Raw genomic sequence first — 13,927 nt, forward strand, 5'->3', positions numbered from 1 at the left:
TGGAGGATGCAACTGTAGCATGAAATGGAAGTATCCATGGGGGTGCGGGAGTATGTACAAAGTGGGTGGAGAAATGGAGTGATTTCTCTGAAGGCTATGATGGTGTGTGATAACAAGTTAGGCACTTACGATTGCAAGAGGATATGGAGTTACCACTTGGGTTCCTGAGTGTAAGAATACTACCTGTAATAGGTGTGCTATTCATGAACTGGATAGCTTGCCTAAATAGTTTTAAAAGAGTTTTGCTTTGAACACCATAATACTGATGACATAACTGTGACTCATATAAATAGCAAGCAAAATATCTTCTGAAAAATGTTACATTAAAACCTTAAGTAACAGAATTACAGTATTCAAGTAAAATATCTTTCTCTTTTTTAGATGGTGATTCTCAGTCTCTCAAGGAACATCTCATTGATGAGCTGGACTACATCCTTTTGCCAACTGAAGGCTGGAATAGGCTAGTTAGCTGGTACACACTGATGGAAGGTCAAGAGCCAATAGCACGCAAGGTATTCTTAAATTAGCTACTGGGATAAATATGATTCAGATATAGTCCTGCAAATATGCAGGAGTTGCACAGGAATTTATTAGAAGATTGTAAGTCCTGGCCTGTGATAGTCATATAGACAACTCCTGCTTTAGTTGCTTATAGATATCTAATTTTTATTCAGATTTTAGAGGCTTAAGTTTCTAATATTGAGAACCGAGGATGCAAAGAATATACTATTGGGGGGGGGGGGATGGCGGGGGGGAAGTAAAACTAATATTTCAGTAAAAACTTGCTTTAGAAGCTTTTAAGTGTATTAATGCAAATGATTTTGTAATTAAGTATAAAACCCTAAACCTGTATTGACTATATTAGTGAAAAGCCTAGCTCTAATAATGTTAACGTTGGCAGAGTAATTGGTAGTTCCTTTTCTGATAAGCACAGTCCTCTGTGTTCAGCAGCTTGCTAAGGGGTTTTTTCTTCAAACAAAAAGCTTACCTCAACACAAGTAGTAGTCCATGGTATGGTGAATACTGTGGCCCTCCGTCAGTATGAGATGCACAAAAAATGTTAATTTTTAAGTTAATTTTTGTTTGCTCCAGCACATACCATCCTTATTATTAAGGTGATATTACATTTTACCAGTTTATTGATCATACAATCTTTTCTGTTTGTGTTATTTCTTAAGATTTTCAGATTAGTGATCACAGTTGCATCCTCAGTGGACTGAATTACTTAAGTACATTTTGGTGTGTTTGCCATTTCTAAGTTGACCATTATGGCATATTCTTTCAGTTACAGGGATCTTTATTTTAATTCCTGAAAAACCACTGAAAGAATATTATGATTACAATTTAGTTTGATATAACTTCTGATGCAATATAACTTTTTTTTTTCCTCCTATGATATGAGTATGGTCTAACTACCTGCATGCTGGTCGCTTACTTGAAGTGCACTCCCTTCAAACAAATGCTGGATTTAGCTATAGACGAAATTTTGTATCTTCAAGATTCATTTGGTCAGCAATAGAAGTAGTTTGTTGGAGTTTTTTTAACATTCTCTTTAATACAATAAAAGAGATCTTTTTTTAAAGAGACATCCCTGGAATGTCTCTTTCTCTAGTTCTGTAAGAGCTGAAATCCATTAAAATGGCTCTCCTTCTTTAAAGATATATCTGTTATCAACTTGTTACTGTTTTTCCTGAAGGTGGATTTCAGCAAACTGAATGCTCTTCCATCATCATGGTAAAGTAAAAGTTCTGTAATTTTTCACTTTTGGGGGGAAAATGGAAGGAGAGAGAAGTGAAATTGGAGTAACTTGCCTTCTACTTGGAAGGAACTAACTGGAAAAATACATGGAGTGTTATGAGTGGCCAGATAAACTGGCATAGCTTCATTATTTTCTGCCAATATGAACAGTAGCTATCCTCTGAGATGCGTATTCCAGTTCAGAACTTTTCTTTCTGATGCTTTTGTCATTTGTTCATGATTCTTTCTTCTGTCTGCCTTAATGTATTTTCATAGAGGTGGGATGATACTTTTCTTTCATCCTCTGTGTTATATCAACTTTTTTGAAATGTGGATCCAAATTTTAAATTGATACAATGTTGTACTTGATCCATGTCAAATAACAATATGACTTTATGCAATAGGATGTGGTACTACTACCACTACAGCGTCAATTTATTTCTCACAAATGTCTTAGCCATACTGTACAGTTTTGTTTACTGCAACTATTGTTACTCTAGTAGCTGAAAAAAACCTACTAAACCACTCAAATTAAGATGTGTTTTTATTTAAATGTTATGGTTGGCAGACATTAAAGCTGAGGCAAACTACTGAACAGCAATGAAATCATTCACTAATTTATTTTTTTCTGTGGCACTGCATACAAGTTATATTTGTACAGCAGATAGCAGATCTCTCCTAGCAATTAGCTGGTGGCTTTTTTTTTTTTTTTTACCGTATTTGTCAGATGTATCACATATCAGGCCAATGGTTATTTTTGGAACAGTCTACATGACTAAGTACTGCAGTTACACTTTGGAAGATCAAAGGGAAAAACATTTAAGAGGTGACCCTGGATATTTTTTTCTACATTTTACTTTTATTTTAAAAAAATCCTGTATACTTAACTATTTTGTAATAGGTGTTACAAAAGTGAACATATAATAAACTGTAATGGGTAGGTGAAATTTCAAATGGATGTATTCATTATTGGATTATAAGTGGAAGATTTGTAGATTTTATTTAAAAATGTGTTATCCAGATTTTATTACTGCATATTCTGGTTTCAGTAAGTATTCTTTAATTGTGAAAACTAGTTCTTCATGTTTTGAGGAAGTAGCATACAACAAATGTATTTTGAAATAAAAATAAGTTTTGGTGATTTTTATCTTTTGATCAAATATCTTTTGGTTAAGTGTGCATATTTGTGATTTCCACTGTACTTAACACTTTGAAAGTCATGGTGGTGGTGTTATACACAGGTAAGACATCATCATCATGGAAGAAAAATTACTTCTTAGTTTACTGTATTTCTAAAAAGTTATAGGAAAATTTTAGTTCTAATTTTTTGGCATTTATTAAGTGTCTTAAATTCCCTGAACTTCAGTTTCTTGAAGAGTTCTCAGAAATGTTCTGAAGTGTGTATATGAAAACATATTTGGACTGATACTTGATCCCAATCTATTTTTCAGGTCGTTGAACAGGGTATGTTTGTAAAGCACTGCAAAGTAGAAGTATATCTAACAGAATTAAAGCTTTGTGAAAATGGAAATATGAACAATGTTGTCACACGAAGATTTAGTAAAGCTGATACAATAGGTATGTACAACTGTTTTTAAAAGTATATGATTGTTACTCATTTAAATAGTACTTGGTAGCAAGTTGTGAATAAGTAAGTCTCTAGGTAAAAGGATGGATGGGTATTGTAACCACTAAAAAGGATGGGACCAGTCTTGTTGAGGTCAAAATTAAAAGTTAAAGCAGTTGGAATATTTAGGGTTTTTTTTTTTTTTTAAAGTGTGCATTTTATTGTCTAGGCATCTGTGTTAACTCTAGAGGTTTGCACTTTTCAGGAAGTGAAGTGTGTGATGTTTTTCATTAATCTTTATTGGATTCCATAATACTTTTTCTTGGCTTTTGGTATGTAAGAAATACATTTTTTCATGTGTTTTCATTGATGTCTTTCATTAGCCAACACTTTTAAGTATGTATATATAAAGAGAATGATATATTAGAAAACACAAGAATGAGCTGAATTTATAAATTAATGGCTAAAGGTGACCCACAAAGGCAGTATTCCTTGGGCACTGCAAAGTGGCAGGCCAGGCACAATCTGTTACAGTAACTGGGTTCTGTATTAAACCTTCAACTTATCTTTATTTGTAGTTATTTTGCCTGCTCTTTGAGCATTGCATCATTGTTTGAAACCATATTTCAATAATATATTTGTCTCTGAAAATAACAATCAGAACATATGCAAAGATATTATTGATCATATAAACTCAATTTTTGGTGTATTTGTGCATATGTATCTGAGTTTTTCAATCAATCAGCTATATTTGTGCAGTTAGACTTGTGCTTTATGCCATTGGCACTTTACGCCCAGCCATTACTCTTTGTTTACATGCTTTAACAACAATGTAGTTTTTTCAGGTTTTTCTTCTCTTTACATTATGGATAATGACTTGTACTTGCTAACATTTAATTCTTTGCAGATTGCTTGCTTCAAAACTAGAATTGTTTTACATCTTTAAACTTAAGGATTAAAGTTAAACAAGTAATCATCTGCTTGTATCAGAATAAAAACTTGAAAATTAAGAAATTTGTCCATGACACAAGGTTTCAGTGTTGCATGCTAATTGGCCTTTTTGAGATCTGCTTTAACTTGGGAAGATGTACATCATTATTCTCTAAGCAAACACAGAAACTTAGAAAAAACAATTTAACATTATCCTTCTGTTGTGGTTTTGGCAGGGATAGAGTTAATTTTCTTCCCAGCAGCCAATACAGTGCTGTGTTTTGGATTTAGGATGAGAATAATGTTGATATCACAGGAATATTTTAGTTGTTGCCTAGTAGTCAAGGACATTTCAGCTTCTTATACTGGCCTGACAATGAGAAGGTGGGGGGATGCTCAGGAAGCTGGGAGGGGGACACAGGACAGCTGACCCAAACTGACCAAAGGGATATTCCATACCATATGACATCATGCTCAGTATATAAGGGGGAGTTGACTAGGAGGGAGCACGGCTCGGGAACTGGCTGATCATTTTCTTGGGGTGATACTGGATATAGCTGATGTGTTATCTGGATCTTCTTGGGAATCTCCTACAATTCAGGACTCTCGCCTTGGAGGCAATGCATATTAACTTTGAGACTAATTGATAACTGTATCTTTTTGGTGGGATGGCTTTTTAATTCTCCAAAGAAAAAGAGCTAAGCAATAGATGTAGTTCAGGCAGCGTTTCAGTCTAGTTATTGTTGCTGATCCTAGAGAGCATCAGGGCTTCTGACTGAAAATGAGTTAATGATCATTCAGGAGTCTTAATCATATGAAAGTATGATAAAACTAAGTCATCAGCTAATGTGTAGGCCTTTTCTACCTTTATTCAAGAGATTTACAAACCACAAAATGACAGAAGGACTGTCTGTAGCCTCTGTTATGGACAAATAGGCGTCAGGTTGTGTCTGCAGTGCCATAAAACAATTCCAAAACTGACCTGATAAACTTTGTGGAAGATTATACCAGTGGCTCTGAATTGAATGGACTTTTAGACTTTTGCTAGTAAATTATCTTGGCAGATGGTTTTGATTCATCTTTCTCTTCTTTAGGAAGCTGGGGTTACTGTTTCATAGTACAGATTAACTGCTAATCTTACTACAGTTTCCTTTAGCCAATATTTGTGATAGCACTAGCCTTTAGGAGCCAGGGTGTACTTGTATTAGAATCCACTGAACTTCTCCAGCAGCTCATAAAAACTCTTCCATGCAGTCTTGCAAAATAGTACTTAAATCATGCAGGGGTTTTTTTGGAGGAGGAGGGGCGATCTGATTTTTTAATGATATAGGATATATCCTATATGGGATCCAGACCTCTCAAATTGAACTATCTCAAATTGTGGCTGTATAGCTGCTGGAGTGAGAGGCATCTTTAAAGGGCAGTTCTTCCTGTCTCTTGTAGACATCATCCTAGTACTAATCATCTCATACATGGGATGTGTGTAACACTACTAGAGGAGAACCGTGTACACAATATGCCTCAGACCATACCTATTTTGATGTAATCTTTTCATTTATACTGGAACAGGCACTTTCACTTTAGATCATAAGCCAGTACCTCAGTGATACCTGCTGGGGGCAGTGGGAAGAATTATAAAGTGTGCCTTTGTTACGTTCGTGGGAGTATGTAAAAGAATCTTGGTTTCAGAGTCTCAAAATTAGCATAACAGTCAAGTGGAACATGCTCTTCCCAGAATCTTGGACATAATGTGCAGTCATCTGATAGGATTGATGCTTCCTGTCTCATAACAGTTCTGTTAGTGAAGCTGGAATATATTAAAAATTAACATAATAAATGTTAACTTAGTACTTGCGAAGAATACAAGCTGCAAGCTCAAATAATGCATTGTCATAGTATTAATAAGATAATGAAAAATTATCTTTTGTAAATTCTGCTAGTGAAAGCCATTGATAAATCCTGATTTTTTTTTTTTAAGATTGTTGCTGACTAGATTCATTCTTACATTCAAATATAGTTATTTGAAATCATTGGTTGAAGATTGATTCAGACAGCACATGATATTTTTTAAAAAGTCAACAAATGAAGTAACAGCCTCATGCCTTGTTTATAGCACCTACCTTGCCTACATATCATCTCCATTACAGGAACAGATGATCCAGTCTAACACTTGCTTTCATACTAAAATGTGTGTTAACTAGTATAGAAGGAAATTGTATTCAGTTGCCTATAATATCTACAAATATTATCTAGGCCAGTGGTCATGCATTTCACAAGCCAACGGCCAGATTTTTACTAGGTACTTTTAAGCTTCAGATCTCATTTTGACTTTTCATATTTAACATAGTGGAAGAGAAAATAATAATCTTAAGTAAAAGGGGAGCAAGGGGAGTGCTAGAAGAGCTGAAACACTGGTGTTTTATCCAGAGACTTCAGGGGAATGTCTCTGAAAGAGCTCACTGTGCCCATTTTCATAGCTGTGTTTTCAGTGGTCATCAGGAATAAACTGTACATTTCTTGACTCCTGTTTTGTTTTCTCTGTTATGAAACAGGGACTTGGCTGCCGTGGGGCTTTATGAGTGTACCAGTTAAACAAAACATCTAAGTGAGGTTGCTACTGTATGGCACTGTACATATTCAAATTAAAGAGCTCTTTAATAAATGCTACTTTTACATAAGGAGAATGGAGTTAGTGATGAACTTCTTAAATTTCAGCTGTAGACAATAATTATACTACCTTGAAATTATGTAACACTGATTATATTTCTTTCAGGTAGAATAAGACCTGGTAGACCTTTTTATGTTAAATCTTTCAAGGATGTAAAATCTTTCATCATCCTTTTAAAATAAATTTATGCGCTTCAGTTCAGAGTAGTCTTTAATTTCTGTGAGCCTGTAAATTAAACCTGATGCGTGTATGTTGTGGTTTGTGTTAATTGCACAGGGATATGGGTAGTAGAGGAGTGAAAACCAAAAAGGGATTGATATAGGGAGCGGAATAGAATGACTTGCACTGCCTGCACGTGGTTTTGCTGCCAGTCCCATTTCTAATCATTCCCTACCCGCCCATACTCCTGTGTTACTACACTCTGAGAAATTAGTAGATGGGTACCTACGTACCTCCTGTCATTTCTTATTTATCAACTTGTCTTTATTTGGTCTGTTTTGCTAAGAGATTCAGGAGGGAATAAAATAGTCTTCTGACTGTTTCCATTTTAAAGGCAAACGAACTAGCAACTTCCTGCTTGTCCTACAACATGATGTAGTTGCATGGTTATTTCTACAGTTTCATTGATATTTTGAATATAAGAGGAGAGTAGTTGATTTTGATGCTTTATTCTGCCTTATACAGTTTGTGTAGTGAAATGCTAAACTTGTGTTCTCTCCCTTTCAACACAGATACAATTGAAAAAGAGATAAGAAAGATCTTCAATATTCCAAGTGAAAAAGAGACTAGATTGTGGAACAAATACATGAGTAATACTTTTGAACCTTTGAATAAACCAGACAGTACCATACAGGATGCTGGTTTATACCAGGGACAGGTAAAGTGTAATATAATTTCTTTTTTTAATATATTTACTTTTTGCTCATGAAAATGTAGCTGCAATCAATGGATTTTCCTTCTTTTTAAAGGAAAATTGCCTCCTAACAGATTGTGTTAGGGATAGAGGATTTTATAAACAAATTAATCAAAATAAAAGTAGCCTTTGAGTGTGTTTTCAGGATTAAAGATGAATTTAACTTTAACTTTCCTGGTTAATTAAAAGTAAATGAACATAACATTGCTGACTTCAATTTGGTAAAACCTGAAATAAAATAAATTCCTAGGATCTGGAATATGTTCCTATAATGAAACCCAAAATTTCAAGAACTTTTTAGGTATTTTAAAAGAATAATGTCTTCTACTCAAATTCCACTGTCCAGATTTCAGAAAGAAATTAAGAAAAAATTAAAAGATTTCAGATAAGAACTACAGAGACAAAAGAGCTTGAAAACCTGCTTTAGCATGAGACTGTATCATCACTTTAAAACGCCTTTATGGGAGGATTTTTACAAGATAATTTTTTATCTTTCCAGATGAATATAAAGAACTAATACTGAATGTTAAGCTACACAAATGTAAATGTGAACTGATTGAACAATTTCATCATTAGAATAACTCTTCAGAATATTATATTGATTCTTTAGTCTCTAAATAGTTGGATATTTTTTCAACAGCTGTAGTTCATGCTGTCGTGCTACAGATATGAATGGATGAGATTTGATGGCAGTAATTGTAGGCGAGATTATATTCAAGTATTTCCTTTTACCTTGAAATATTTGACTCTAACCTACTTACCAGCAGTATTTATGCTGTACTTCAGTTTTCTTTTATGGCTTCAGTGCACCAAAATAACAACTTGAACTACTGTACCCTTTAGCTTTTTGCTGCACGCACTTAAACCCTCACACAGGTAATTTTAAAAATGCAGACATCCTGCTGGAAGAGCCCACATCTCCCATAAAAGATTAGCATCAAAGATGTAACTTGCAAATTGCCTCTATCCCAGTGAAACATTAACTATGAAGCAAGCATGGTCTAATATAGCCATAAAAAGATGTCTAGGTGACATCTGTACTTTCAGCAAAACAAATATTGTTCAAAACTGAGGTTAACCATGGTTTCTGAAAATGCTAAATGTTTTGGTAGGCCATGTGTGTTTGGTCATTTGCACTTGCTGACATATAAGGTTGTTTTTCTTGCTGAGCCTCCTAATCTAATAATAGTTATTCTGACTATTACAGTCTGTCTAACCTAATAGTTATTTTTTATGGTGTAATTCTAAACTATATATGTGATTGAGTAATGTTTTGAATTTATGAGTTGGTTTCTGAAGTGAGCCTTTAGAGGTTCCATTGAAATCTAATCTTCCTTTTATTTAGTAGTCTCTGAGAGCCCATGGAAGGAAATATGGCAGAATGTGTCTTGCAGCATTCACGACCAAAGATAGCAGACTACTCTTTTCCATATAAAAAGCTGGTCATGATACAAAGCTAGTTTTCAATGTCACGCCTTAGTGTATTCAGACTGAAAATATGATTACATCTTCAAGCAGCATGATTTATGTATAAGGTTTAGGGCATAAATACATATGTGAATGTATGTCACTGTGGGGACACACACGAGCATAGCAAGGCAGTTAATTAGCATCCTGAAACATCAGTGTACAGTTATGTAGCATTAGTTGCATTGGAAATTGAGTTAGATTCAGTTTAAATATTGGAGTCTAGTTGCCATTTCAAATGATCTGGCTATCCCGGCTGTCAGTCCGGAAAGGCATGAGCTTTTAGTAGGTCCTGTGTCATATCTGCCAGCATAGGGCAGATATCTCAAATACCCACAAGCGTTTCAAATAGCACTTGATGCCTGTGTTTAGGACTGAGTGTTCTGTACTCCCTTTTGTACCAATAACAACTTGAATGAAATTAATTTCGTTAGCCAACTGACCCATTGGAAAATTGGTATTAGATTAACTGGGTCTGGGATTTTTTTCCTACTGATCTGTGTTGTGTGTGAGGCAAAATTACTTTGGGAATATCCCTTCCTTAATAGGGCCGTTGTATAAACATGTAACTTCTATAGATTCATAGATGCTGTTTAGACATTGCAGGTCATCTTCTGACCTCTTTGAGAGGTAAGGTCTTACTATTTTATCCATGGATTGTTGAGGCTTAGAAATATTAAGTGGCTTGCCCAAAGTTGCACGAATTAAGATGTGGGGAGAAAAAAGTGAAGAGAGCAAGAGGAAGGTACAGTGTAATTGAATGGAATATTCTTGAACCTCAGGGAATAGTAACTTAAACATCAGTCTCTTCTGTCTCAATCACATGTCAGCAGATCCATTTAAAAAGTTGAACAGAAAGCAATCTACTGATATTTTTATTTCATTTTTCCTATTATACTTTTTATGGTAGGTACTGGTGATAGAACAGAAGAATGAGGATGGAACATGGCCAAGAGGTCCTTCAACTCCTAAGTAAGTTGTGAATTTAAGTCATGTTTTTTTACTATAAACTATTTTCACATGTTATTTTGCTTTTAAAAACCCCTTGTTTTTAAAAGTGGCATTTTATTTTGAAAATTGGCCTTCAGATATTTTAGCTGAAAATATGCTGAATAGTGTATTTGTTAAAAGTGCTGCACATTGCAGAATGTGACATAATAAAGGTGAATTCCTACATAAACGTTGCTTAGTTTTGTTGATTTCAGCCAGTGATATATGTTATCCTGCTTTAAAACAGAGAAAAAAATCCATAGTTGAAAACTGTAAAACGTAGCGGATTTTATTTAGATTTCAGTTTCAAAGCATAGCATATCTGTGAGGTGAACATAGATATATGTATTTCATAAGTATTTTTCTTATATGTAAATGTTTTCATGGATAGTTTGTCCTTTTCTCTCCACAGCACAATATTTACACATAAACACTATTTAAATGGCAGTGTGCATTAGCAGCATGTTGATTTTGTTCTTTGTTGTGCTGTCATCAATTAAGAGTATGATGTTACTTTTCTTCGGCTGCCATTATCAACAGCACCTTGATAATGGCAAGTGAATAGAAAGACTTGAGTGTGGGTTTTCTTATTTAGATGGATAAACTTTTTTTTAAAATTCTTTCCAGAATCTAAATCATGTTCTGTTGATTTTGAAGAACAGTTGGAACTAGTTACTAGTAAACTAACATGATCTCAGCCTTACAAATAGTTGTGTTTTTTCCCTTTGGCTGGTTCTTGAGCATATCTTTCATAAAAAATTCTTTTAAGTTTCTTTTTATTCCTTTTGATATTCTGCATTCTGTAATTGAGGTTCACTGTTGTTTTAAAACATTTTTATAGTATCATTGCTTATCATTTGAAGGACAAAGATTATCTTTAGTGTTTTATCTCAAGCACTTTTATTAGGAGCACTAGCTTCTATTAAGTTGCTTAAGGAAGTCTGAGTTCAGTTTAAGCTTAGTTTGAACAGTATAATCTTGCTTAGCAAGATATTATGACACAAAGAATTGAGAAGGCAGAGCAGCAGAAAGAATGGAATGCAAAAAACTTGAAGTTTAATCTCTGACCTCAAAAAGCATCTAGTCAAAAGGTAAATTCTGAGTCACATTTTAAATGTAGATTTTGAAGGTTAAAAGAATTTAGATAACTCAATGTCACGGATTCTTTTGGAAGTTTTGGTAGGAAGATATTCTTGGTGATGGTACCTGCTTTTATTCTGCCAAATTTCGATTCCACTTTATGGAAGGCATTCAGGAGCAGTATATAAATTAAAGAGTATCTCCTGGAAAATGTTTGATCTGGGGGCAAGTAAAATGATAATTGAGAATACTCGTGTCAGAGGAGGCTATAAGTAAACCAGCAAATGAGGATGAATCGTTTTACTGTGAAGCTGGGGTATGTTTTTGAGGTTTGGCAGCTATCAGAATGATTGATTGAAATTTGGTATTCAAATGCTTTGTAATAGTGGAAGGTTTGCAAAATTTAGCGGATTCACACAGGAGCTATCAACAAGCAGTAATGGGGACAGGTTTTTACATCTGTTTAAAACTTTATGAAAAATTTAATGAATGTTTAAAGGGGTAGAAATATTAAATACTTGCTTTTGAGTCTTCTGTGTGAGATGCATTAGGAGTATTGGTTTGTCATCACAAATAGCATGCATCCAGACATCTTTCTACAGTCCTGTCATTGGCCACGCATTGTTCTCTCAACAGTTCCTGCTGAGACTACCTCTTCGTAGTGCTGGTTTTAGAAGAGTACAAATTGTAAACATGAATTCTGAGGCCAGGGAATAAAATGCCATATTTAAAAAGATGAAAAAAATAGAGTATTGGAAAGTATGAAAGGTTTATAATGCTTGAAAAGGGCAGGATCATTTCAGAACATCAGCTAAGCTTTTCACAGAATAAGAGAATAGTTGAAGTTGGAAGGCACCTCTGGAGATGGTCTAGCTCAGTCCCCTGCTCAAAGAAGGGACACCTAGAGCAGGTTGCTTGGGACTGTGCCCAGTCAGGTTTTGAGCATCTCCAAGGATGCAGGCTCCACAGCCTCCCAGGAAAAACTATTCCACTGTTTGACAACCCTCACTGTAAAACAGAATTTCTTATGTTTAGACAGACTTGCCTGTGCTTCAGTTTGTGCCCATAGCCTCTTCTCCTTTCAATGGGCACCACTGAGAAGGGTTTTGCTCCATCATCTTCTTCATTCCTTCCCATTGGGTATTTCTACACATTGATAAGATGGCTCTGGAGCCTTCTCTTCTCCAGGCTGAACAGTCCCAGCTCTCTCAGCCTCTCCACGTAGGTGAGATGCTGCAATCCCTTCATCACCTTTGTGGCCTCTGACTGACCTCGCTCCAGTATATCCCTGTCTCTCGGGTACTGGGGAGCCCAGAAGTGAAGCCAGCACTCCAGGGGTGCCTCGCCAGCGCCGAGTGGAGGAGAAGGATCACCTCCCTTGACCTGCTGGCAATGCTTTGCCCACTGCAGCCCAGGAGGCTGTTGGCTGCCTTGTCCACAAGGACACATTGCTGGCTCACGCTCAGCTTTTTGTCCAGCAGAACTCCAGGTGCCTCTCTGCCAAGCTGCTTTCCATCTGGTCGCCCGTCCTGCCACACCCCAGTGTGTACTGGTGCTTGGGGTTATTCCTCCCCTCGTGCAGGCCTTTGCATTTCCTTTGCTTGAACTTCATGAGGTTCCTGTCTGTCCATTTCTCCAGCCTGCTGAGGTCCCTCTCAATGCCAGCACAACCTATGTTGTGACGGTTGAAGATGAGAGATAGGAAGATGTTCTGCACGTTTTCCCTGCCTCTTTCTTGTTAGTGGAAGCATAACAGCAATCTTTGTATTGATTGCTTCTTTTGGCAGTTGTTCTTTATTCCTACTGCAGGTGATGAACGTTGGCAATTTTTTATGAGAAATATGTTAAAGGTGTGAGCATCTTTTTCTACTGCAAGAAAAGAATATATTTACTTTGAAATGGCCAGATTGGGACCTCAGCTCAGTATAGGAAGGAACTCTTTTGAAAATGGTAATTCTGTTTCTTTTAAAGATATAATGAATCAGTACAGGTAAAAAGATTTATTATCATCATAATTATCTCTTCTTCTGAAGAAACTAGGAAGAAATTATTTCAAGTTTGAGATACTTTTTATATAGGAGCAGAGACCCTGCTGTGCAACTTAGAATTTCAGGTCTATGTCCAAGCTTTTCAGTGTTTGGATTTCTTTTATGTGTGCTGTTGTTCTAACTTCTGAATTTACTTAGTTTTGGAAGTAATTGCAACATCCACTGTAAAAACCCCACTAGAGATGAATGATAGCTGGTATTTTAATACTGCTTAAAATGCTTGTGGTTTTTTGGTATGTTTGTTTGTTTTTTGTTTTGCTGTTTGCTTTTTTTTTGTCTGAATGTGGTGTACATTCTTAAAATGTGCACAAGGTCAGTGAGGCTTAAGAATAGCTGGATTTTTGGCTCTTTGAGAGGTTTTGTTTATATCAGCTACTGGTATGTTTCTTGTTCAGGAAGCTTGGCTTCTGTGAAACTTTCTAGGGAGCTCATAGTGACTTCTGCTGCAATGTCTTCACTGTCATCTGCTCCCAAAATAGATATTACTCAGCATTAATGGGCAGTTCAGCAGAAAATTTTGTTGTACT

General features: G+C 35.6%; 1 protein-coding gene across 7 annotated transcripts in view; it reads left to right on the forward strand.

Moving 5' to 3' along the window:
* Positions 1 to 13,927, forward strand: part of USP15 (ubiquitin specific peptidase 15) — a 68,557-nt gene that overhangs the window by 20,636 nt on the left and 33,994 nt on the right. For 6 of the 7 annotated variants that reach the window (XR_012834009.1, XR_012834010.1, XM_075745312.1 and 3 more), the window contains 4 exons: positions 382 to 512; positions 3,189 to 3,315; positions 7,634 to 7,779; positions 10,193 to 10,254. Coding sequence is in view for 5 of the 7 variants with exons in the window: in XM_075745312.1 (XP_075601427.1) it covers positions 382 to 512; positions 3,189 to 3,315; positions 7,634 to 7,779; positions 10,193 to 10,254 (466 nt within the window). In the remaining 2 variants the exon portion in view is untranslated. Of the gene's footprint in view, positions 1 to 381; positions 513 to 1,696; positions 1,845 to 3,188; positions 3,316 to 7,633; positions 7,780 to 10,192; positions 10,255 to 13,927 lie in introns of those variants that run through there. The other variant, XM_075745347.1, reaches the window with a different exon arrangement.

The sequence above is a fragment of the Balearica regulorum genome, chromosome 1 (genome assembly GCF_011004875.1).
Source record: "Balearica regulorum gibbericeps isolate bBalReg1 chromosome 1, bBalReg1.pri, whole genome shotgun sequence".
Classification (NCBI taxonomy): Eukaryota; Metazoa; Chordata; class Aves; order Gruiformes; family Gruidae; genus Balearica; species Balearica regulorum.